The 27,497-nt window shown below is 42.1% G+C and overlaps 1 protein-coding gene across 1 annotated transcript in view; it reads left to right on the top strand.

Annotated features, from left to right (window-relative positions):
• Positions 1-27,497, top strand: part of SHC3 (SHC adaptor protein 3) — a 141,442-nt gene that overhangs the window by 80,887 nt on the left and 33,058 nt on the right. Inside the window, exons 5-7 of the mRNA XM_059926269.1 lie at positions 1,958-2,011; positions 6,961-7,012; positions 16,687-16,813. Of these exons, the coding sequence (XP_059782252.1) occupies positions 1,958-2,011; positions 6,961-7,012; positions 16,687-16,813 (233 nt within the window). The remainder of the gene's footprint in view (positions 1-1,957; positions 2,012-6,960; positions 7,013-16,686; positions 16,814-27,497) is intronic.

The following is a 27,497-nucleotide window of genomic DNA, read 5'->3' as shown; positions in this document are numbered from 1 at the left end:
CAGCTTTTGTTTCTAGGAATCCTCAGACCACAGTCATCAATTCTGTGAGATCTTATCTCCTAATTCCCCCTTCTACCTCAGTCGCATCTCAAAAAATAAAAAAAGGGAGAGAGAGGCACACTCTCAGAGCAGAAACGATGAGGTCACCATGGTTGGCCTTCCCATCCTCGGGTTGGGGGCTGGTTGGGTGTGTCCAGGTCTCATTGTCCTGCCCTTGGTTTATGTGGATGGGAGGGAGTGTGGGGTTGGGGGGATGCCTGGGGAACGGCAGCTCGGATGACATGAGCACAGTCTGAGGAAGGTTTGGCAGGACCCAGAGTTCACATCCCTCTGCCTCTCCCGAGTTAAGGGCCAGGCTGTAGCAAACAGAAGGAGTCCGAGTGGGCAAACCCTTCCCAAACCAGAGAGCCAGCAGAAAGGCAAAGCTAGCTCTCCTTTTCAGAGCTCTCAAGGAGAGGAAGCAAGATGAAACACCCTCAGAGCAAAACACATCCTTTAGTTAATTAGCTCTAATTTTCTTACTCTCCTTTTCAATTTCTATCTTGCCCAAAGGGACAACATACAATCACTCAGTAATGGTCACGTTGACCAAATATGATTTCTATTTTTTTCTTAAATCTTTGTGTTCACGTTGATTTCCAAACCCCAGTTGTAGAGCTGCTTTAGAATCAAAAATTAAATAAACAAAAAATTCAATAAGCAAAAAATGAACAACTTTAGAAGTCATAGTTTGTCATCATCTGGGGACTGCTATATCCTCATTGCTCTCCTGGGAGCCCTCTGCCCCTGGACCAGAGGCAGAATTCAGAAAACTGCAAAGGGCAACTATTAGTCTGATCCAGCTGGTTTTGGGTACAGGCTACAGAGCTGGACTCATTGCTTTTATTCATCTATATACTCAGGTTTTTCTAGATCCTGAGTAGTTTTGCAAGTGCCAACAAGTGAAGTAAGCATTTAAAAATATCTCATTTTATCTTGTAATTCAGTTATAGTTTTGCTTTGAGTTTTACTGGAGCATGGTTGGAAAAATCCCTTGGATGGTAGGATTACAGCTCTGTAAATTCTGCCTGCCTGCCGGCGAGGACCTGAGGGGGCTGTGCAGAAAGAAACCTGGTTATGCTGGGATGGAGACGAGATTGCTGTTCCCACCCCCGGAAATTTACTTCAATGTCACTACGTTGTCTTTAAAAAGATAAAAATAGTGTGGAAGACTTATGTAGCCTTTTAAATTTAGGGCAGCTCCTAATTTACTCAGTGTCTACTAAACCCCACCGTATGCTGCAGTTTATAATGCTAATGGAAATTTCCCAATTTAAAATTAACTTGGAACATCCTCGCTGGTTTTTAAATTGATAAATTACAAGAGTGCCTGAGAGGACACCAATTTTGATCTTGGATGCAGGCTTTCTAATTCATGTGCTCATGATACAAATGGGATGAAGTAGGGGACAGCCACACTTCCCTCCACTCCAGCTATGGGGTCTGTACCAAAGACCCCATGTGTCTTTGGAAACAGAAACTGCACAGTTGACATGTTTTGGTGTGTGGTTGAGACGTTTTCCTTCTCAAAGAGGCATGGTTGTTAAGATCCCCTGTGTTCGGTCACAGCTCTGTCTTTAACTAGCTGTAGGGCTTTGAGCCAGCGGCTTAGCCCCTCTGGGCCTCAGGCTCTTCATCTGTAAAATGGGATTGCAATAGTTCCTACCTCATAGGGCTGCTGTGAGACTTAAATGAGATAATTCTGGCAAAGCAGCTAGATGAGAGGCTGACGTTGTGAAAGTTCATTCAGGGTTATCTACTGTTATTACTTTTATAATTGTTATTTTCATTGGGTATGAATTTTACCAATTTTCAGGAATCCTTGTGGATTTGTATTTCCTGCCAACAAACAGTAAGTTTTTCAAGACATGGGAAAGGTAATAACGGCACATCTCGTTTCTTGTTTTGGACCTGGCAGATTATAGCGAATCATCACATGCAGTCCATCTCCTTCGCCTCTGGGGGAGACCCGGTAAGTGCCCTTGGAGTTGTTTCCTCTTGCTCTTGTCAGAATTGCTGCGAAGGGGCCCTGCTTCAAAAGCATGCCTCTTAGGACCCTATAAAGAAAGTTAACTGTGATACCAACTATTTCCACTTCCCTTTCGTAAGCTCTTGCTGACTCTCATTTTTTTTAGGGGTAACCCTTGACAAGGACCTACCATTAAATTTCATTTCATTAGTAAAAAGCTGTCAAAAATCCTTGAAGCACTAGCTTTCTTAAGGGGGAATGGCATAGCTCCCTGGTTTCTCAAGTTGCTGGAGTGCACTCGTGACTCTGCTAATCCTGCTTTGTTCCTGTTTTTCTACTGGCTCTCCCTTGGAGTCTTCCGTTTTTGGATTTTAAGTCTATTCAAAGGCTGTGAATTTACTTAGTCTGGTTTATTCATAAATATTTGAAATTGGTATTTTTCTCTCCAAATTTAACACTGTAGTCTTTTAATGCTTTGGTTTTGCCAACAGGGAAGGAGTTTCAGAGATAGAGAGAGGAAAAGAGAGAGACTAGAGAATACGAGAATGTTCTAGTTTTCATTGGTTCTTTTATTAAGAAGGTGGAACGACAAGGGAATTTGCTCCCCACATTCGGTCAGGAATTCTACGATACAATGCCAGCATTCAGTTTCAGTGTCAGGAAAGGCAGGACTCAGAAAACCACTTCCTCCTCAGGCAGGGCAGTGTTTCTGTTACCATTATTGTTGTTTGTATTATTTTGTCAAATTATCGGTAGGCAATGCTCAGATTTTATGTAAGAGTTTACTGGTCCAAGGTAGCCTGAGTAATTAGTGCATTATATTACTCCTTATCCCAAGGCCAGGAACCTTGTCTGTTTCTAGCCCGGGCAGGGGATTTTTCCCATGCCCTGTATTTAACTCATATATCTTTCCTCCCATACTCCTACCTGGGTAACCTGATTGCAGAACTGCTGTTGGCACATTGAAACCCAAATCGAGGGAGTGATCTCCACTGCTGGCTCCAATCTCGATGTTCCCAAAGGACAGTATAATCATGACACTGAGCGTCTCAGCTACAGGGAAGCCTGGGCCTGCCCTTCCCTCTCCCACCTGCTACAGCCTCCAGGAAGGCATCGCTCCTATCTCCCCAGCACTGAGCTCCTGCTCGGGAGATGCAGGCTGCAGGGAGAGGCCCCGGGCATCTCCCTGTCTCAGACCCTTGAGCCAAGGACACCGGCAGGAGAGGAATTTGGCCACCCTGCAGATGGTTCTTTGCCCTTAGACCTCTGCTAAAGTGTCACAGGATGACCAGAGCATTATTTAAACATCTCATTCAGTGGGTTCCACTGGCTTTGGCCCTATTTCATACTTAGGGTCTAATTTTCAGAAGTCTTCCAGGATGCTTTCCTCTTCTTTTTTTCCTTCCCTTCCCTTCCTTTACTTTCTTTCCAATCCTTTCATTTCTTATGATCCACTGCAAAATGAAATACCTCACTGAGATGTACGTTTAGAAAGTGGAAGTGTTCCATCATCTAGCCCATCTAAGGAGCATTTCTGAAGATGACGTCTAGACATGTATATACACTCATTCTCTACCTATACTACATGTATACACATATCTATACTTATATCTGTAACTGGATCTAGTTAATTTGCAGTGGCTGTCTACTTGCTTGCCTAATGTGATGCTTAGAACCATAGTTTCTTAAATTTGGAAGGTAACCCAGTTTGAAAAATAAGAGGCAGAAACGTTGCACACCTGCATCAATATCTCCTTTCAAGAACTTGTCTCAAACCTCATCTTCATGTTGACATTGAGTGGAGATGCAGAGATCTAGAAAATGGAAAGCCAAATACATTGTCCATTGTTAAAATTATTTTATTCTCCACTATGCACAAAGACCTGTGAACTATTTTCAATTTTCCCTATCAGCTCTTCTTAAAAAAAGGAAACATTCAGTGACCCTTAAAGTAATTCATAACTTTTAATATTTTTTTTCTGATACAGAAAATGTCATGATTCCAGGGGACAGGAAGCCTGGCTACTTTTTATTTTAACCAATTCAAATGCACATCACATTGTGCATGAGTTCTCATTCCAAATTTATTTATAACCATTACAATTAGTATACGTTTTAAATAAAACCAACAATTCTAGGTCCTATTCCTTGTTCTGCTGCTACGTATATATCTACTTTTTGCTTTGGGCCTCAGTTTACTGGGTAAGAAAATGGTATTTTGAAATGTCAAATAAGACAGACTGGAAAACACAGTTAATCCCTGCAGTTAAAAAAGGAATACTACAATTATAATCTACTATTATTAGCAGTTCTAAGAGATCACCAAAAGAATGCCAGAATAATGGTCAGGCTCAGAAAAACTTGGGGAGTGAGAACAGACATGGGTAAATACAGAAGAAGCACTTGGCAGCCCCATCTTTGGAACTTAGAGTGCTCACTGTGTGACTGGGTGATGTCAAGAACGTTGTTTTAACAGCAATACACTTCCCCACTCTGCCGGGAATGCATCAATATTGGCATTGGAAAAGCTGTGTCCTTGGCTTGACCATTGATCATCTGAGTGACAGGGACACATCACATCTCTTGCCTAGTCTTCCTTCCCTAGCTTGGAGCCAGAGGAGCATTTCTCAGACTGGAGTAAGAATTTAAAAAGAAGAATTTCCTTGTATATGCTACTAATGTGGACTCAAATTAATTTTGTTACACAAATATGTACAAAAATAAATTATGTATAGACTCCTTATGTTTATTCCTTTGATTAAACTGTAACTCCCATTCAAACTTGGAAATTAAGTACAAATAAACACAGTAAAGTCAATAACATTCAAAGTAAAATTAATTTACTGTGATGAGTAAAGTTTTGTTGAAACTAAATCTCTGCTCCCAATGTGACTCTAGAACTGACTACCATGGTGCAGAAGCCTTTGAGGTCAGCATCTCTCTACTACCACAGGCGCCAGATGACTCACTCCTTCCACTGATTTCTTCTATTCAAGTAAACACTTCAGTCGTACATCATTGTGTACAAATGTGACGTTAATTTGCTTCAGGTGGGGCAAAGCCATCTGACTGTTCTTTTCTCTCTGATTCTTTAAAAACCTGGCACCCATAATGTTGGAAACCCCGCTGAAAATCTTGGCACTGAAATTGCGTGCACAGCTTGATGGCACAGGTGTCATTCAGATGATTCCGCATATTACTGTATTAACTTTTAAGATTATCATAGAAATGAAAGCATAAAAAGAGATTCTGGTGACATCTCAAACACTGGAGAATATACCTGCCCAACCCTAGCGTTCCATGGATCTCAGACTGAGAAACTAGCGCTACCTAAGTCCACTTCTGACATTCACATCTCCTGAATCCGGGAAGAGTGTCTATAATTACAAGCTACAATCCTTATTTTTGCCAGTAACTTCAGATTCTGACCCGATCTTCCTTGATGAAATGGCAGGAAGTCAGGTCAACCGGTTTGATGGTCTCCCACTCCCTTTCCCAGGTCAGTCTGTGAATACACCAAAGGACAGTGGCCTGAGCAGGAAGGGGAAACAGCTTAGATAAGTCTACATGCTGGAGAATGACCTCAAGGTAGCAGTCCAATACGTCAAGAGCTGCCGGAAGAGCTCTCTCCCTTCTTAGTCTTAGTGGGTGTTTTTGAGTTCCAGGGCAGTGATGTTTGGAAAAGCGACTTGCACCCTGCAGTGGGTGTTCATAAGCACGGCATCCTCCCCCCCCCCCCCCCCCACCTCCACACTCACTTTCCCTCTTCCCCTCTCACATTGGAGGGTTTTCTGGAGCACTGTGGAGAAAGAAGAGGTCGTTTCTCCTGCCTGTAGAGTATCACAAAGAAGGAACTCACGACAGAGAATCTTGCAGATGCTGAAAACATTGGGAGCTAATCAATAGCCTTGGAGTCCTCCAAAACCATCACATGGGGGAAATATCCACAACAATGGGAAGACCTTTACCAGTTGCCCTCCCCCCACCCCGAGACTTTTTGAATGTTGAAAATGTCAACTTTGCAGGAAAGTTTTGCTTTCAAGAATTAAGAGAATTGTTTCCTCTGTTTAGAAACTAAAATTCACATGGTCGCCTCGGCTCACTCCTGAGGTCATCGTTTCCTCTGCGTGCCAAGTAGCTGAGGCAGGCAAGGGGACTTATATTTCATGTGTAAGAGTGAGACTTCTAAATAGAGCTCATGCTTTTGAAACATCTTAAAAGGATTAAAATTACTACTTATGTCATCGTATCCATATCTCATCCACCCATGAGGGATGTTTGCAACCAACCTTTGAACATCACTTCTAATTTTCTCAGTGTGGCCCCCAGATCAGCGGCAGCACCTGGCTGCTTGTCAGAAATGTACATTTCGGGGCCGCACCTCAGACCTGCCGAATCGGATACCCTGGGGTGCAGCTCAGCAATCTGTGCTGTAACAAGCCCTGCCGGGGATTCTGACCCCAGCTCAGATTTGAGGATCGTTGTTGGAGACAGCTGACAGTGGTGGCTCTCAGCCTTGGTTCATAATAGAATCATCTGGGGAGCTTTTAAAAATCCTTGATGCCTGGACCTCACATCCACTCCAGTTAAATCAGATTATCTGGGAGTTGGGACTCAGGTATTAGTGTTTTTATAGCTCCTCGGGTGATCCGACATGCTGAGAATGGATGCCCTTCACACCCTTGCTGCTCAAAGTGTGGGTGTGGCGAAGCTGCATCAGTGTCTTGTGAGAGCTGTCTGCAGATGCAGAACCTCGGGCCCAGCTCCCGGCCTGCCGAGTCAGAATCTGCATTTCACAAGATCCCCGGTGATTCCTGCCCACTGTACAGTCTGAGAAATGCTGGGCTATCATCAGGGCTACTCTTGGTTACTGAGCTGCTGTATGCATGATGTGTCTGCTGTCCTGTCTTAACCTGCGATTAGTGATGTGACATCTCATTTTTCTTTCACAGGATACAACAGACTACGTTGCGTACGTAGCTAAGGACCCTGTTAATCGCAGAGGTAAGCGATGTGTGACTTTCGTCATCTCTCACTCATGTGCAGCCAGGCTTAACAATGGATACCAGATGGTCCTCATGATCTCAGCCCTCTTCATCCAAACGAACAGTGTCACATCGTACTGTTAGCGATAATTGAGGTTTGCAGGCAGTGAAGCGTGGCGGCACACCCGGCTGGGTTAGGAGATGCTGGATGTCTGAGAGCTTTAAACACACACCTGTATCCAGATGGCTAGAGCTTGGTACACCTGACCTGCGCATGGCAGCTCCCACTCATACGCTGAAGGTGCCCTCAGTTACACCTGAAGACTTTGGAAACCGCTGGCCTCCTGCCCAGCTCCAGCTCCTTGTGCGTCCACTGCCAACTAAGTCTCCCCGAGAAGCCTCATGCTGCCCTGCATGGCCCTGGAAGCCAGTGTCCAAGCTCAGGTGCTGCCCACTTACACCCCGCAAACGTGCTAGGGCCTCAGACACAGGCTGGGTAGGGGATTTGAAACATCCAATTACTTCCCATCTTCATGGAACCTTTATTCCTAGACCCTCCCTACATACCCACCACCCCATTTCTTTCATCATTTACAATACCAAAGGGTCCCCCCCTCCAATGTTAACTAGCCTGGGCAGGTGGGCTGATTAGGGGGCGCTACCCTTGAATCCCGGGCAGGCACCAGGTGCTGCACAACTCCAATTTAGAACTCACTGACGAAGGTCACCTGTGGGGTTTGTAACACTACAAATGGCACTTCCCTCTACCACCCATTGCTTCCCCTCCTCCTCCCACCCTCTACCCCAGGTACCCATTGTTAAGATTTCCTAGTTGGCTTTGCAGAAGTTTTATATCTGTCGATACACATATATATATATACTCTTTTTCTTTTAAAATTTCACCTCAGATGAGATTTTAGCATTCTGTTTTCCCACCAACCTTGGGGGAGGGGGAGGTGGCAGGAGGCACTAATCCAAGAGTTAACACTTGTTGAAGTTCTTCCTTTATTTTTGTTTGTTCTAAGTTAACTTCAAGTAATCTAGACTTTTTCTTCACATCCTTAATGGCTCCTAGGTCAATGGTTCTGAAAATGAACCATACTTTATACCTGGGGAGCTTTAAAAAAATCTCAGTGCTCAGGCCTCAGAGAGGGGTACCCAGGCAACTGTATTTTTTAAAAGCTCTCCAGATGACTCCCATGTACAGCCAGGGCTGAGGAATCAGGCTCTAGGTCCAGACCCTGAAGGAGTTTAACCCTGTGCAATTTGACTTAGGGCCATGGAAGCATCCAAGCTGATACCTTGTTTCACGGCTGTAAACCAGCAGCACCTTCTGCCCTTGTCAAAGTACCACAGTACCTGCCACAGTACCTTTTCAAAGTCATGGAAATCAGGATCCACTCCATGTGCTCGGTGGTTGCTGGACCAGCTCCCTTTGGGACCCGCATGCAGTGCTAGTGTGAAGACAAACGCCAGACCTCTGCGCTGTTGCTGGTGCTTTGGGGGCACCAGCAGCATAGGGGTCCTTTGAGATGCTTGATAGGAGATGATCGCTCCCTTCTTCCAGTTATCTGTTGCCCGTAACAAATCTTAATGGCCTAACAGCCATCATTTAAAAATATCTTTTGATATGATGAAGTATCAAGCGTCCAGGCGGGGCTCAGTTGGCCAATTCTTCTGCTCTCTGTGGCATCAGTGGGGTATTGGGTGGTCTTTGGCTGGTGGCTGGCCTGGTCTAGAGGGTCCAAGTTGACTTCACTTCCACGCCTTGGACCTTGGCAGGGAGGACTAGAAGTCAAAGCCAGCAGGGTCCTTCTCCCTCTGCAAGGAGTCTCAGGGCCCCTCCAAGTGGCCCCTGAATCAGGGCAGTAGGACTTCCCACATAGCAACTCTGGGCACCATGATGCCAAAGTGGATGCCAAAGACCAGGCACCGCTTCATCTCTGTCATAGCTGACGAGTCAGAGCTGTCCCAGGCAGCTCAGATTCAGGGGAGGGGAACCAGACCTGTCTTCCAACAGAAATTTGCAGCCTTCCTTATCCATCACATCTCTGTTCCCACACATACACAGGCAGCCCCAGCCTCCTGGGAGGCAGTGTGGGAAGGGAGGGGAGTCATAGATCTGGCCATGAACAGTATCTCAGAGCACGCTTTGCCTCCATCCGATATGTGTCCACCTACCGTTGCCTCCTTCCGCAAGGAGCTGGGGGAGGGCTCCCCCGGCTGATCTCTTCTCTTTCCTCCTGCCCTAGGCCAGGAAGAGAGTTTAATTGAATAAGAGTGGCCTCTGCCATGCAGGAGTCAGATTAGCAAGAAATTCTGGGAGTGAATGTTCTTATTTGGACTCTTAAATATCCAACTCCCCACGCAGAGGCCCCAGTTGATGTGCTGACCCCATTGTGGTTCCCTGGCTGCAGGCGGAGCTCCTCAAGGCAGGCAGGCATCAAGGCACATTTGGAGCCCAGAAAGTCTTCTGTCAAAATCCTGCAGAGATGGGTCAAAGTCCCTCACTGTTATCATTTGTCCTTTCCACACTGATTCCTGCTCATACATTCTGGTGTGTGTTTTTGGGTGATCTAGCAGTATTTACAGTGAGAAAAAAATTATATTTTTCTCTCTAGTATCAAGAATCCATGGCTTATATAATTAATCTGGTGGAAGGGCAAAGGATCTCTGACCCATGTCATTAAGCTCTATGGTAACCACCACCATCTTGAGGAGATAAGGATTGCAAATGAGTGAAGTTTCATGAGGTTGGCGCCTTATAGCTGAAAGGCAGGGCTGACAGGAGACCTGGAAGGTGACTACTGATATATGTAGGATAAAACGCCCAACAAATCAGGCTTTGCTGGATCCTAACATACCATTTTCTTTTCACATTGGAATTTGTATTACTACCCAAGGACTCCCATTCCCTGCAACCTAATGTCTCTTGGTTCAGAATGGACTGTTTGGGTCACAGAAGTACCTAAAAAATAATGTCCTAATTAGACATATGGCTGCCTGCAGATGGCATGTACTTCCTATAATTTATAACCACAATAGCATCCCTATTCAGGCGCCTTCTGGAACTCCTGAACTTGCATGGAAAGTCATATCCTGTGGTGCTGACCTGATGGTAGAGAGGCCTGAGTGTTCAGCCCGTATAGCTTCTAACACATCCTGCTGCCCTTTCCCCAGGATTTCCTGAATAAGGGGGAAACGTGGTGACTGGGCTTGAGAGGGAAGCCCCCCGTGGACTACTTACTGCCTCACATGCCTGCGCTTCCTTCTCCAGGCTTCTCTACTAGCTCACGGTCATTTCAACACTGAATTTAGGGTTCCTCTGGCCTCAGACAGTTGTAGGCCGCAGGAGGTGACTTTCCAGGAGAAACTTAAAAAGTATGAACTCCTTAAATAATACAGCACCTTCTCTGGATTTTCTTTCCCCTAGGAGTATACCTCTTCTGTATAATAAGTGAAAGCAATGATTTATTTTTTTAAGCCAGGAGGTTAAATTCCATCTCATAACACTGTGGTGGGAGGTTAATTTTCCTGTGAGTGAATGATTAGGTTGTTTCCGATATCTGGCTTTCGTCAACCATGGTTTTTTGTGTTTTTTTTAAATAAACAAGCCAGTCCCTGTGTTCTAAATACCCTGTGCCAAAGAATGTGAATGTTCCTGTGTAGCCCAAGACTTCTGGCTGAAAGTCAGACTTGTGTAGTTACCAGCCTGCTGCACATCTCTGCTCAGAAGTTTCCTAGCCCCCTCACCTTGACAAGCCACAGAGCTAAGTCTTTCCTTCCACCACAAAGTATCTGCTTGTCTCACTCATCACGATGTGAGCTCACTCCCGCTCTATCCCCTGTCTCGTTTCCTGTGATCTCCTCTCACCTCCACTCCAGCTCCCCTGATCTTCTGGCTCTTCCTTGAACATGTCAAGCAAGCACCTGCCTCAGGGCCTTTGCACCTGTTGAGCCCTATGCCTGCAACATTCTTAGACTAGACCTTCCTAGGGCTCACTCCCTGACTTCCTTCAGGCTTCTTCTGCGATGCCACCTCCTACATGGCTTTCCCTGGTCATCCTACATGTCACCCTACAACATTATCCTCATCACCCCCTTTACTTCACATTATTGTCTTTATGGTTGTATTAGTTTTCTGTGACTGCTGTAACAAATTACTGCAAACTTTGTGGCTCAAGACAACAAAAGTTTGCTCTCTCACAATTCTGGAGGCTAAGGATCTGAAATCAAGGTGTCAGCAGGGCCATGCTCCCTCCAAACGTTCCAGGGGGGGAGGCTTCCTGCTTCTTCCAGCATCTGGTGGCTCCAGGAGTCCTTGGCTTGTGGCTGCATCACTCTAGTCTCGGCCTCCATCTTCACATCACCTCCTCCTCTGTGTCTGTGTCACCTCCTCTTCTGACCCTTATAAGACACTTGTCATTGGATTTAGGGCCCACCCTAATCCAGAATGATCTCATTTTGAGTCCTTAATTACATCTGCAAAGACCCTTTTTCACAGGTTCAGGGGTCAGGATGTAGAGAGGGCTTTGGTTGCTGGGGGGCACCATTCAACCCATTCTAATGGTATATTTTTCCTTCTTTATTTTCAGTGTCCACCTTCTAGACGGTAAGGTCGGTGAGAGCAGGACTCTGTTTTGTTACTTGCTGTATCTGGAGATCCTGGGGCAGAGCCTGGTACAGAGTTGGTGCTCAATAAGTGTCTATCGAGTGAAGTCTGCAGTAAATATTTTGTACATTTGCCTTGTGCTCATGTGCAAGAATTTTCTTAGGGTTTATACCTCTGGGACAAATCACTGTGTTTTGGGACATCTTCAGTTTTTTAAAAAATGGTTATTTCACTCTATAATTCCACAGGTGGCACAGGAGGGCTCCTTGGCTTCAGCTCTTGTTCAACACTTGGAATTGCAGACTTTTAAATCCCTACCAGTCTGATGGGTGCAAAATTATCTCCTCATAAAGTTTTAGTTTTCCACTCTGAGGCTAGAACAGATATTAAACAATTCTTAATTAAGAGCATGGGAGCTGAATCTTGGAGTTCTTACCTGTCTCAGATCAAAAAAATCTGGAACAATGAGGAACATGTGGATATATTAAGTGAACAGACTAGGGTTGGCTGAAAACTATGCTTGAGTTTGGAGTCCCTGGTTCTCTGGTAAGAATTCACTGGTGTTCAGTGTTCCTTTTAAGGGGTGAGCGTTATCAGCCCACTAAGAGGAAGAGACAGCAGTCATTGTTTGGTAGGATTTTTTTCTGATTAGGTAATGACTCCAGGTGTCTCCGAGGTTCCCTATGTCAGTCACCAGTTGGTAGAGAACTTGGCTATGAATTTGAACTCTTGGAGAGTCTGTGAGTCTAGATAAGAGGACAGTCTGAGATGGGACCACTTCAAGGGCTGGGCTGCCTTGTGGAGGCCAGATGGCTGTGAAGTGTGAGTTGGGTTGGTTTGGCGTGGGTGGGAGGGGTCATGACTTCTTAAAAGAGAAGCACAGATCCTGAGAGGTTTTCTGCTCATACTTGCAGAGTCGCCCCATGGAAACAATGCCCACTGAGGTGGGGTGGCCCATCCCACAGGGTGTGGAAGCAGCCACTGTGGTGGGAAACACATGCTGGAGCCTCTGTCTATAGTCACTGATCTGAGATAGAGCGGGTATTACCACATAGTCATACGTAAATTGTGCAGTGAGCCAGTGACACCCTTTCTGTATGTCAGCTGCTCCTGACCACAGAGGGGGTGGGGAAGTGGGGGTCTTACTTTTACAAAGCAAAAAAAAAAAAAAAAAAACCAACAATAATCTAATCAGCTAAGATAAGGAATCAACCCCTCCAAACTCAAAATAATTAAGAAAAATATTTCAAAGATGGAAGGATGAATTTCTCTCCATCATCATAAGTGATGAACCTCACCCAAAATATTTATCTTGCTTTGAGATAATAAATGACAGTGTGATGCTTCAGGGCCAACAAGACATCTTAAACTTTATTTTATCTTTATTGTATCATTTTTAACATCTTTTAAAAGATATTTTTATAATATACATACTATTATATTAACATGGGAATATATGTTCATAATTTATAAATAAGTAGATACATATTTGGGACACATGCTCAGTATAGTAAAGAGTTTTTCACTGGTAAGCATGAGAAAATCCTGACAATTTCTTACTTACAGAAGTAAAGACTTTTTGGGTGTTTGGTGCATGTGATAGGCATTGCTAGCGCTCACTGATGTTCTGACCTCACTCCTTCCAAGCTCCCAGGAGACTGTACCACCAGCCTCTCCTGGGTGGAGGAGGAGCCAGGCGACAGTTCTGTGTGAGAGCAGAATGGATGAGGCAGTTAGTGCTGGTGCAAGACCCTACTGTCTCTTTCTTCCCTGGCTTGGGAAGAGGCCTTGTGTTGAAATTCAGGATTGAAAGATCAAAGCAGCTTGGTTCATGGGGTGACCACCTGGAGAGTTGCCCAGACATGAACAAGCGAGAATGGGATTGTTTTCAGCCACTAAGATGCTGGGACTGTTTGTTATCGTGGCATCACTTGCCTGTGCTGACTAACAGAGCAGCCATCCCAGGCAGGGCTCAGAGAGCTAGCTCAGATGAATGGAGGCCCCAGTTGGCCTGCAGTCCATTTATCAGTCAGATGGCCAGGGCAGCCTTGAACACCGATGGACAGGTGCAGCCACTGGCCTCTGGACTTTTTTGGAGCCATTGGGAAACTTGCGGAGGGACTTCTGACCTGCCAGTGTCTACTGTGCGGGGAAGATGTGTGGTTGACCTATTAGGAGGCTGCTGTGTGACGAAAGAGGCTGTGTCCCAGTTCTATCTGGTATGATTACAAGGGCCGCAGCACATCCTGCTGTCAAGTGGCTCATCCCAGGTGGGGAGTGGCCTTTGTGGTGAGGCCTGATGAAGTCCCCTCACTAGTGTCAGGGCTGAGCCGGCTGCTGTGGGGTCTGAGCTGGTTCTCCTGGAAAGCAACATCAGCCTTGCTTATTGGTCAGAGAGAGAGACCAGCATGGGCAGACAAGCACCCCCCACCCCCACCCCGGAGACACCCCCCCCACTACTGCACCGCTGCCAAAGAACCCGTCCACTTCAGAAGGGATAGAACGAGGAATGACCCCATTTTGCTGCTCCTATGTTTGTTTTGGGCCACGTTTTAGGTTTTACAACATCATTCTGAGTCTTGATTCTGGGCCCCACCACTCTGTACCTGCCTCTCATCCAGTTCTTCTCCTTCTTGCTCATGAATGACACCTCCAGCTCCATTCTTTCCTCATGGGATGTAAAACAAGCAGCCCCGATGGTTACCTGTGGCAAGAAACTCATCATTCCTCACACACACTGAGTCACACAGGTGAGGTTAGAAGACAGTGGCTTTTAGCTAAAGACTGTTGCAACAGTCAGAGAAAATACAGGTCCAGAGAGACTGTCAGCCCAGGGTTAGTTCTGGATTTGGAGTGGGTTTCTGGAACACAGAGAGGCCATTCTACAGAAGGATCCTCAGACCTAGCCAACAGATGACGTTTTCATGGTCCACCGAGGAATGAGCCAGGCCCCAGAGCCTGGAGTCGTGATTTAATTCTGCATCTGCAGTTCCTGTCATCCTCTGGTATCTAGACCAGATACCAGGGCTCCACCCTCACCAAGTGAAGGTGCTTCCACCCAGAGCCCTGTATCTTCCAAATGTCCCAGGAACTGATTTAAAGAAGACCCACTTCCAACCTCATGTTCTCTAGTGTGTAGAAGATGAGGGGGCCGTGTGGATTGATCATATGGCCCCCTCTGCAGAAACCTTGCTCTTCATTCACTAAGGCTAGGGCACTGCTTTCCTCCTTAGAAGAAAAATAAGCTTCACTTTCTTGGCCCGTCCCCAGTTGTTATTCTGTTTCTCCAAAGTACTGGCCAGCCAGTTCTCTTGGCTGGTGCTGATGCTGCGTGGAGGGGGCAGGTGTGGCTAGAAACACAGGGCAGGTGGGGGAGCCAGGTGTCTTTCTCTCACTCTGTCTTAGACTCCTACTTCCTTATTGGCTGGAAAGACACCTCCACTGCTATCCGTTAACGAACAACCCCATGACTCCAACAGCTGCTTAATATGGCCTTGCTTTGTGCCTAACTGGGTTGATAATAAATACTAGTATCAATAATAACATAAAACAATATCAATACTCAATAATAAAATACAGCCGGGACACCTGTCTCCTTGGACAAATCCCTTGGCCATATCTGAAGTAGGGCTAATGTAGCCAAGGGATTGCATTGCAGTCTGAAGCGGCAATCCGGTTACACTTGCTCTTCCCAGGAAATGCTTGTCCCTGGGTCCTCAGGAGCATGCTCCCTCCTCGAGCCTGGGGAGGGAAGAAACCTGAGGCCCCCCACCCTAGCAGCCGCCATCAGGGTGAGCTCTGTGGCGCCTGACTGTCTTTGTGCGTGTAGAAGGCGGCATCGTGATGGAAGAGCGGCCAGACTGTGGAGGTGGTGATGTCTCTGTTCCTTCCCTCGCAGTTCCCACCTTAATGAGTCCTCTTTCTGTGCTCCCTTCTCCTGCAGCAGAGGGATGCTTCTGCATCTCCCTAATCACTGCTGGGGAATGGCAACCCCTGTAGCAATGCCTCTCCTCACTGCTGGGCACCCGCTCTGCTCCTGGAGGAACCTCCTTGAAACACAATTGTATCCTAACTAGTGGCAAGGGAAAGATGGAGTGTGACACATGCATCTGTCATTTTCTCCAGGGAGGTGCCTTTATCCCGTTAGTAACAGAGCATGTCATGCTGGTCATGGGACAATGTGAAGGGGCTGGGACTCTTCTGTGGTATGCCATGGACGTGTGTCTGGGAAGAAGACATTCTACTTTCTTGTAGAGCAGAGACAGGACCTTCTTCGGTGCCTTCCCTCACTCAACACTCTTTTCTCCGAAGGTTCTGCATGGATTACACCATAGCCTGACCACCAAGACAGTGGGCACCCCAAAGGGGTGAAGGGTTGCTCCAGGTCTCTGAGGGGTCCTCGTCTGGCTACCAACACCCCTTTTCTGAGAACTGGCGTGAATATCCAGTCTCGTCCAGTGTAGATGCAGGTGGCATGTGGTGGGATGGTCATAGTGATTAATTAATATTCCTTTAAACTCATCTTAAAAGGTTGTTGACCTTATTGCTTTGAGTTGCCACATCTGGTGGTGACACTTTACTCTCACTAGGAAGTAAACAAACAGCTTGCTCTAAGTCCATCGGATACCTCAGGACTCATTCAATAAGAGCCAGTTTAAGTCCATTTGTTAAGCCTCACGGGGTCTTAAAGGGATTCATTTCTTGTTACTATCAGGTTCTTTGTTTTGTTAAGGTTTCCTTCCAAACCCTGTTTCCCTACTAAGTTCTGAGTTGATATTTTATAGACTCTAAAGCAATAGAAGACCAATCAAGTTGAACTTTAAAATGTTAAAACGTACTTACAAATAGAACCTTTACTTTTGGAGAGAATAGGCTATTAAGAAATGGATCTCTGCGGTGAAACGGTACCGCTGGGGGCTCTCAGGGATTAAGCTGCACGCAGAGCTGACAGGACATATCATGAAAGGCATCTCCTTGTCCCTCTCTTCTTCCCTAGGCTGCGGGCTTTCACCCTCAGGAAGGAGGAGCCTGGGTAGCTCCAGTGTCTGTCTCTAATGAGCCTGTGTCCCTTGCTCCTACAGCTTGTCACATTCTGGAATGTTGTGACGGGCTGGCCCAGGAGGTCATCGGCTCCATCGGACAAGCCTTTGAGCTCCGGTTTAAGCAATATTTGCAGTGTCCTTCCAAGATCCCCACTCTCCACGACCGGTGAGTAGCGCTGTGACATCGTTTGCAGTGGCCTCTCTGCATTTTCTGACCTTTCCTCTTAAAAACACTTAAAAGAAGGAAACTACAAAACCACCTCCCCGAGGAGTGCTCTGAACAGACACAGTTAATCACAGGGCTTCCTGGGCCCGGAGACACCTGGCTGGTGCTGGGCCATGGCTCAGGAAACTGACAGATGGAAGCCGACATATGGGCGATGCTCCCAATGTTTAGAAAAACATTTTCTTGAAACTATAGTGACAGTAGCCAAGGTTACCAAAAAAAACATTGTAATATGTTTTTGTTCTGTTTCCTCTGCAAGCACGTGATGTTTCCATATGTTGCCTCCTTGGGTCGGTGTCACCACAGGTTCTACCTGTCCCATTGTCCTTGTCCTCAGGGTTAGCCAAAGTCCTGATTCAGAGGCTCCCTTCGTGAGGCGCTCTGCTCGGAATGACGAGCATTGATTCTGCTTTATTGGCTTTCGTAGCTTTCAGACTTGATGGCCTGTGTGGCCCTGGGCAAGTTCTTTAACCAATCTGGGTCTCAGCAGTTTTCTCTGTAAAATAGGAATAATAGTGGCTTGGCAGTATTTTAAGTGTTAACTGAAATGGTAAATGTAAACAGGAATTGTGAGATGTTTAGTTTATTATAAAAAATGTTCAGAGTCTACCCTTGAGTTTCCTTAGGACATAAGAATATTCCATGCAGCATTAAAAAAAAATAATATGAGGCATGTTGGTTATTCAGTCACCTGTCCTACTGAAAGCCTATTACAATGGTGTGTTCGCTGTCAATAAAACTTTATTTCTCCTGAATTTACTTTTTATGTTTTCTCCAACTTCTGCAGCCACATCCCAGGACTTAGTTGTGAAGGCAGTGCCTACTTCTACCTTCATTATTATGAAGTCTCCTTTCATTTCTCTGAAGTCTTCACCTTTCTTCAAAGAGACTTTTAATTTTTTTTCCTTCATCCACTGGAAAATTTCTGTTAAGACATTCATTCTGGAGGTGCCTGTGAAGGCCCCATTTTTTCCCGGTTGATAAAGACTTCTGCAAACTCATACAAGTTGTGTGAAAAAAAAGTTAGAAAGTGGAGGGAACCCGATAGCCCTTGGCAGGAGAGTGGGTGAACAAAAAGTTCTAAATTTTATATTATAATGGGACATAGTCATTAAACAGAATTCATCAGTATATGTGTATTACCAGAATTAATCTCAAATACTTTAAATGGAGTGAAAAAGGATATGAACCATCTATGGAAATTTTAAAAACACATAAACAATTGTATATATAGTTTATGGATAAGTGCATGTGTATAAAGAGTATAAAAACATGCAAGAATATTACATACCAACTCTAGGACATCTGAGGATGACAGGGACATGGGTGGGCTTTAACTGATTTTGTTAAGTGTATTTCCTCCCTAACATTTTATAACAACAGTGTTCCAATATACAAAAAGAATTTGCAAGGAACACCTGTATACCCACCGTCTGGATTCTACCATTAGCATTTTACAGTTAATATCATGTATTTTTTCATCCAAAGCAAGTTTGACAAGTTTTATTTCTTTAAAAAAAAGGTATTAAATATAGCAAAATGTTCACACTTGTTTAATCTCAGTGGTGGATGTGTAGGTGGCTTTTATATTAATTTAGGCTTTTCTGTACTTTTGAAATGTTGCAAAGAAGTCAAATAAATCCTATTAAAATAATATGTCAAAAAATGAGTGGGGGGAGTTAATTGAACTACCATGCTTCTCCAGGAATATACTTGAGGTATGAAGTCCTGTATATGTTTCTATATAGTAAAGTTTGAAGAAGTTTTGGGGAAAGAGAATGAAGTAGAGAGATCTTATCTACCGAGAAAACTTTCAACCCAATATGCAAGTAATGGTATAACATTTCTAAAGCAGAGCAGGAACAAGGGGACCTGTGTTCCCTGACATCAGTCTCATCTTGTCTGACAAGCTGCTTGTTGTGTCCACTGAGCAGGTCTGAGATCCAGGGAGCAGGTAGGAATGCACCACCTTCTGTCCCAGCTGGGGACATCCTGGGCCATGAGAGAATGCACTTTGCTTCCAGCTGCCATGTCCCTCTTCCCCTCCCTGCCCTGTTATGGGGACCCTGGACTGTGGAGGGCACTGGCCCATTTTCCTTCTAGATTTCCCAGGGGCCAGCAAAACAGGAGGTTCTATTTGTGAGCAGTTCTCCTTGGGTTTTCTGCTCACTTGCTCAGGCCATTTCTCTTCAAATTGGGCATGAGCTGGAGGTATGAGAATTGGCACAGTCAGCTTCTTTGTCCACATTCCTCGGAGTAGAGCTGGGGACAGGTGAGCGTGGAGTGAGTGGGGCAGCATTAGGTCCCAGCAAGCTGCCCCAGCATCTCAAAGTTTCATGTTGGTGGCACATGACTTCCTCTTTCCTTCTCTTGCTGCTAGTGAGTGGATGGCTTTACTTATTTGTGAGGTATTTTTTGTTCATTGTATTAATTATTGGGGGAGACACTCTGTGATCTGGATTCATCGCCCATCTCCAACTGGAAATAAAAAATAATACTTTTAAATGAATGGGTTTTTTGGTATGGTATGATTTTCCTTAGAGGATTTTTTCCTCTGGTTTTTCTTGCAGAAATCCAAAGTTATTTTCAACACAAAACCAGAGAAGGCAATGAAAAAGAATTCAAATGTAGCCAAAGCTCCATTTATTATTTTTAAAAAATTTGATATATAGTTTATTTATGATAAAATTACCCTTTAAGAATATACAGTTCTGTGGTATTTAGTATTGTCAAAGATAGCACGAGTACAATCATCACCACTATCTAATTCCAGAACATTTTTCATCATCCCAGAAAGAAACCCCATACTCATTAGCAGTTACTTCCCATTTTCCAACCCCCTTTCCCCAGACAGCCACTACTCTACTTTCTGTCTTTTTTGATTTGCCAATTCTGGACATTTTATATAAATGTTATCATACAATATGTGCCTGACTTCTTTCACTTATTGGAATGTTTTCAAGGTCAATCCATATAGTAGCATGTATCAGTATGGCATTTTTTTTAGGGCTGAATAATATTCCTTTGTATGCATATGTTACCTTTTGTGTATTCATTCATCAGTTTATGGACATTTGGGTTATTTTCACCTTTTTGTTCTTATGAATAACGCTGCTATGAAGATGTGTACAAGTTCCCGTGTGGACAGATGTTTCAATACTCTTGGGTATATAACTAGGAGATGAATTGCTCAGTCATATGGTAACTCTATGCTAAAGTTTTGAGAAACTACCAAACTGTTTTCCAAAGTGGCTGTACCATTTTATATTTTCACCGGCAATGTATGAAAGTTCCAATTTCACCGACATTTGTTATTGTCCTAGCTATCCTAGTGAGTACAAAGTGGTCTCTGATTGTGGTTTTGACTTGCATTTTCTTGTTGACTAATGATGTCAAGCATCTTTTCATGTGCTTATTGGCTATTTGTATATCTTCTTTGGAGAAAGGTCTGCTCAAATCCTTAGCTCATTTTTAAGATTGAGTTATTTGTCTTTTTATTGTTGACTTGTATAGAAGTTCTTTATATATTGTAGATACAAGTCTCTTTTCACATTATATGATTAGCAAATATTTTCTCCTATTTTTTGTGTTGTCTTCGCATTTTTTTGATAATGTCCTTTGACGCACAATAGTTTTTAATTTTGATGAAGTCCAATTAATGTACTTATTTTTTCTTTGGTTGCTTTTGTTTTTGGTGTCATATGTAAGAAAGCATTGCCTGATCCAAGGTCATGAAGATTTACATCTATGTTTTCTTTTAAGTTTTAGCTCTTACTTTCAGGTCTTTCATCCATTTGACTTAATTTTTGTATATGGTGTGAGGTAAGGGTCCAACTTCATTCTTTCACAAATGGCTAACCAGTTGTCACAGCACCATTTGTTGAAAAGACTATTTCACACTATTTCACACATTGAATTGTCTGGGCATCCATGTTGAAATCAATTGACCATAAATGTATGGGTTTATTTATGGACTCTTAATTCTATTCCATTGATTTATATGTCTATCGTTATGCCAGTACCACATAGCCTTGAGTAGTATAGCTTTATAGTTAGTTTGAAATCAGGAAGTATAAGTCCTCCAACTACATTCTTCTTTGTCAAGATTGTTTTCACTATTCTGGGCCCCTTGCAATTTCAAATAAATTTTATGGTCTACTTTTACAAAAAAGGCAATTGGGATGTTTATAGAGATTGTCTTGAATCTGTAGACCAATTTGAGGAGTACTTCCATCTTAACAATATTTAGTCTTCCAATCCCTGAACACAGGATGTATTTCCATTTATTTAGAGTTTCTTTATTTTCTTTCAACAGTGTTTTGTAATTTTCAGTGTGCAAGTCTTGCACTTGCTTTGATAATTTTTACTACCAAAAGAATAAATCTTTTGTTCTTTTTGACACTATAATAAAAGGAATTGCTTGTTAATTTTATTTTTTCATTGTTAATGTGTAAAAATACAATTGATCTTTGAATATTCATTATGTATCCTGCAAACTTACAGAATTCATTTATTAGCTCTAATCATTTGTGTGTGTGTGTGTGTGTGTGTGTGTGTGTGTGTGTGTATTCCTTAGTATTTTTTATATACAAGATCATGTCCTGGGCAAATAAATATAGTTTTATTACTTCTTACTTCCTAATCTGAATTATTTTATTTCTTTTTATTATCTAATTGTCCTGGCTAGAATCTCTAGTACAATGAATAGAGGTGGAAAGACTGGACAACCTTGTCATGTTCCTGATTCTAGGAGGAAAGCATTCAGACTTTCACCATTAATTGTGTTCTTAGCTGTGGGCTTTTCATAGATGCTTTTTCAGGTTGAGAAAATGCCCTTCTATTCCAAGTTTTTTGAGGGTTTTTATCATGGAAAAGTGTTGGATTTTGTCAAATGATTTTTCTGTGTCTACGGAGATGAGTATTTGGTATTTGTTTTTATTCTAATGGTATGACATATTACATTAGTTGATTTTTGAACGTTGAACCAATCTTACATTGCTGGAAGAAATCCCACTCAGTCATGGTGTATGATTCTTTTTGTATGTTGCTGGACTTGGTTTGCTAGTATTTTGTTTTCCATCCATATTCATAAGAGATATTGGTCTGCAGTTTTGTTATTTTTTTCTTGTGGTATCTTTGTCTGGTTTTCATATCAGGGTAATACTGGCATCATAGACTGAGTTTGGAAACTTCTGTTCTCTTCTATTTTTTTGGAAGAGTTATGAAGAATTGCTGTTAATTCTCCTTTAGATGTTAGATAGAAATCACCAAGAAGCCGTATGATTCTGGGCTTTTCTTGGGATGCAAGATTTTGATTACTAATTTAATCTCTTTATCTGTTACAGTTCTGTTTAGACTTTCTATTTCTTCTTGAGTCATTTTTGGTGGATTGAGTCTTTGTAGGAACTTTTCCATTTCATCTAGGTTATCTAATTTGTTGGCATATGATTTTTAATAGTTTCTCTTATAATCCTTTTAATTTCTGTGTGGTTGCAGTCTTTCCTCTTTCCTTCCTAGTTTTGGTAATTTGAGTCTTCTCTCTTTTTCCTTGGTCAGTCTAGCTATAGCTTTGTCAATATTGTTGATCTTTCTAAGAACCAACTCTTGGTTTCATTGCTTTTCTCTATTGATTTTCTACTAACTATTTTATTTATTTCCACCTTAATATTTATTATTCTTCCTTCTGCTTGCTTTGGGTTTAGCTCTTATTTTCTAGTGTATTAAAGTAGAAGGTCAGGTTATTGATTTGAGATTGTCTGTTATCATATAGGCATTTACAGTTCATAAATTTCCCTCTAAGCATTGCTTTACATTCAGCCCATAAGTATTGGTATGTTGTTTTTGTTTTTATTCATCTGAAAGTTTCTTCCAATTTCCCTGTGATTTATTTTCTGATCCATTTGTTATTTAGGCATGTGTTGTTTAATTTCTACATATCTGTGAATTTCCCAAGTTTCTTTCTAGTATTGATTTCTGCTTTAATTCCATTATGGTCTGAAAACATATGTTGTATGATTTTAATCTTTTAAAAATTTTGAGTCTTGTTTTGTGGCTTAACATATGGTCTATCCTGGAGAATGTTACATGTGGACTCGAGAAAAATTTATATTCTGTTATTGAACGGAGTGTTCTATAGATGTCTGTTAGGTCTAGTTGATGTATAGTGTTCAATTTTCTATTTCCCTATCTTCTCTCTGGTTTTCTATCCATTATTGAAAGTGGGTATCGATGTCTTCAAATATTAGTACTGCACTATTTCTCCCTTTGATTCTCTCAGATTTTGCTGCATATAGTTTAGGGTCTGTTGTGAGGTACATATAGCTTTATAATTATTGTATCTTCTTGACTGGTTGCTGTTTTATCTTTGTCTCTAGTAAAAATTTTGTCTTGAAGTCTATCTTGTCCGATATTAGTAGAGTTACCACAGCTCTCTTTTGGTTACTGTTTGCATGAAATACCTTTTTACATCCTTTGACTTTCAACCTAAATCTTTAAATCTAAAATGTGTTTTAAATCTAAAATGTCTTTCAATCTAAAATGTGTCTCTTTTAGAAAGCATATAGTTAGACCACGTTATCTTAAAAATCCATTCTGCCAGTCTTTGTTTTTTAATTGGAGTGTTTAATGTATTTACATTTAATGTAATTACTGATAAATTAGGATTTTACCTGACATTTTGCTATTTTTTTCTATATGTGTTATGTCATGTTTTTGTCCCTTTGTTTCTCCATAACTGCTTTTTTTTGGTGTCAAATAAATATTTTATGAGTGAACTCTTTTCATTACCTCCTTTTCTTTTCTTTTTTTTTAGGTGTCTTTTAAAAGTTATTTTCTTAGTTGTTGCCCTGGGGATTACAACTAACATCTTAATTCGTAACAATTTACTTCAGATTAACACCAATTTAATTGCAATAGTATACAAAAACTTTGCTCCTATGTGGCTCTATTTCTCCACCTTCCATTGTGCTGTTATGTTATGAAGATTCCATATTTATACATTGAGTGCTTATCAACACAGGTTTATAATTATTGCTTTATTCAGTTGTCTTTTAAATCAGAGAGGAGAGGAAAAGTGTTATGGACAAAAACTACATTTATACTGTTTTAATATTTGCCTATGTTTTTAACTTTACCATTATCCTCTATTTTTTCATGTGACATGAATTATTGTTTAGTGGCTTTCATTTTAGCCTGAAGTACTTCCTTTAGTATTTTTTCATAGTGCAGATTTGTTAGTGATGAATTTTCTAAGTTTTTATATATCTGGCACTGTTTTAACTTTTGATTCATTTTGGAGGATAATTTTGCTGGGTACAGGCATATCTCAGAGATATTGAGGGTTTGGTTCCAGACCACTGCAATAAAGTGAATATCACAATAAAGCAAGTCACACAAATTTTTTGGTTTCCTAGTGCATTTAGAAGTTATGTTTACAATATACTGTAGTCTATTAAGTATGCAATAGTATTATGTCTAAAAAATAATGTACACACCTTAATTATCAACACTTTATTGCTAAAAACTTTATTGCTAACCATCATCTGAGCGAGTTGCAACCTTTTTGCTGGTAGAGGGTCTTGCCTCAGTGTTGATGGCCGCTTACTGATCAGGGGTGATGGTTGCTGAAGGTTGGGGTGACTGTGACATATTCTTAAAACAAGACAATGATGAATTTTGCCACACTGATTGACTCTTCCTTTCATGAATGATTTCTCTGTAGCATGCGATGCTGTTTTATAGCATTTCCCTCACAGAATTACCTTCAAAATTGGAGTCACTCCTCTCAAACCCTGCCACTGCTTATCAACTAAGTTTATATAACATTCTAACCCTTTGTTGTCATTTCAACAATCCTCACAGCATCTTCACCAGGAGTAGATTCCATCTCAAGAAACCACTCTCTTTGCTCATCCCTAAGACGCAGCTCCTCATCCATTAAATTTTTATCATAACATTCCAGCAATTCAGTCACATCTTCAGGCTCCATTTCTAATTCCGGTTCTCTTGCTATTTCCACCACATCTGCAGTTACTTCCTCAACTGACGTCTTGAACCCCTCAAAGTCATCCACGAGGGTTGGAATTAACTTCTTCCAAACTCCTGTTAATGGTGATGATTTTACCTCTTTCCATGAATCACGAGTGTTTTTGATGGCATCTAGAATGGTCAATCCTTTCCAGAAGTTTTCAATTGACTTTGCTCAGATCGATCAGAGGAATAACTACGTATGGCAGCTACAGCCTTATGAAATGCATTTCTTAAATAATAAGACTTGAAATTGAAGTTACTCCTTGATCCATGGGCTGCAGAATAGATGTTGTGTTAGCAGGCATGAAAACAACATTAATCTCATTGGCATCTCAATCGGAGCTCTTGGGTGACCAGGTGCATTGTCAATGAGTAGTAATATTTTGAAAGGAATCTTTTTTCCCAAGCAGTAGGCCTCAATAGTGGGCTTGAAATATTCAGTTAACCATATGCTGTAAACAGATGTGCTGTCATCCAGGCTTTGTTGTTGCATTTATAGCGCATAAGCAGAGCAGATTTAGCGTAATTCTCAAGGGCCCTAGGATTTCCAGAATGGTAAATGAGCATTGGCTTCAACTTAAAGTCACCAGCTGCATTAGCCCCTAACAAGAGAGTCAGTCTGTCCTTTGAAGTTTTTTTTTTTTTTAACATCTTTATTGGAGTATAATTGCTTTACAATGGTGTGTTAATTTCTGCTTTGTAACAAAGTGAATCAGTTATACATATACATATGTTCCCATATCTTTTCCCTCTTGCATCTCCCTCCCTCCCACCCTCCCTATCCCACCCCTCTCCTTTGAAGTTTTAAAGCCAGGCATTGACTTCTCTCTAGCTATGAAATTCCTAGATGGCATCTCCTTCCAATATGAGGCTATTTTATCTGCACTGAAAATCTGTTGTTTAGTATAGCCACCTTCATTAATTATCTTAGCTAGATCCTCTGGATAACCTGCTGCAGCTTCTACATCAGCACTTGCTGCTTTACCTTGCTCTTTGATGTTATGTAAATGGCTTCTTTCCTTCAGCCTCATGAACCAACCTGTGCTAGATTCAAGTTTTCCTTCTGCAGCTTCCTCATCTGTCTTAGCCTTCATAGAATTGAAGAGAGTTAGAGCCTTGCTCTGCATTAGGCTTTGGCTTAAGGTAATGTTGTGGTTGGTTTTATATTCTATCCAGACCAATAAAACTTTCTCCATATTAGCAATAAGGCTGTTTCACTTTCTTATCATTCATGCGTTCACTAGAGTAGCACTTTTAATTTCCTTCAAGAATGTTTCCTTTGCATTCACAACTTGGCTAACTGTTTGGCACAAGAAGCCTAGCTTTTGGACGGTCTCAGCTTTTGACATGCCTTCCTCACAGAGTTTAATCTTTTCTAGCTTTTGATTTAAAGTGAGAGACATATGACTCTTCCTTTCATTTGAACACTTAGGGGCCATTGCAGGGTTATTAATGGGCCTAATTTCAATACTGTTGTGTCTCAGGGAATAACGAGGCCAGAGAAGAGCGATAAAGATGGGGGAACAGTCAGTTGGTGGAGCAGTCAGAACACACATTTATTGATTAAGTTTGCCATCTTATATGGATGAAGTTTGTGGCACCCCAAAACAATTACAATAGTAACGTCAGACATGACTGATCACAGATGACCATAACAAATATAAGAATAATGAAAAAGTTTGAAATATTGTGAAAATTACCAAAACGTGACACAGACACGGGAAGTGAGCAAATGCTGTTGGAAAAATGGCACTGAAAACTTGCTCAGTGCAGTGTTGCTACAAACCTTCAATTTGTGAAACATGCAAATTGTGAAATCTGTGAAATGCAATGAAGTGAAGCACAATAAAACAAACTATGCCTATATAGAGATCTTGGTGGATAGTCTTTTTCTTTTGGTACTTGTAATGTGACATCTCACTGCCTTCTGGCCTCCATTGGTTCTGATAAGAAATCCACTGTTAATATTATTGAGGATCCTTTGTATATGAAGAGCTGCTTCTCTCTTGCTACTTTCATGATTCTTTCTCTTTGGCTTTAATCAGTTTGATTATGAGGTGTCTAGGTTTGAATCTCTTTGTTATTCCCCATTTGGTCAGACAGCATTGTCATGTTTGATTTTTTGTTTCCTTTAGTTCTCAGAACATATTAAAAGTAGCTAATTTAAAGTCTGTCTAGTTAGTCCAAAACCTGAGTTTCCTCAGGGACAGTTTCTGTTGATTGCTTTTTTTTCTTGTGTATGAGCCAATTTTTTTTGTTTCTTTGCATCCCATAATTTTTTGTTGAAATTGGAAATTTTAAATAATATGGTGTGACAACTCTGGAAGTCAGATTTCTCCCCTCCTCAGGTTTTGTTGTTGCTGTTTGTTGTGGTTGTTTGTTGTAATGACTTTTCTAAACTAACTTAGTAAAGTCTGTATTTTTTGTCACATATGGCCACTGACAACACAGCTCAGTTCATTTATTAGACAGCTAATGACTGAAAAGAGATTTCCTTAAATGTCTGAAACCACTAAGTCCCACAGTTTTTGCTGAGGGGTTCTGCGTGTGTGTTGGGGCACTCCTTCAACACTCAGGCAGTTGACAACTCTGCGTT

Source organism: Balaenoptera ricei, chromosome 6 (genome assembly GCF_028023285.1).
Source record: "Balaenoptera ricei isolate mBalRic1 chromosome 6, mBalRic1.hap2, whole genome shotgun sequence".
In the NCBI taxonomy this organism is placed as follows: domain Eukaryota; kingdom Metazoa; phylum Chordata; class Mammalia; order Artiodactyla; family Balaenopteridae; genus Balaenoptera; species Balaenoptera ricei.
The sequence above is the reverse complement of the archived record's forward strand: the minus strand, read 5'-3'. Positions and strand labels throughout refer to the sequence as shown.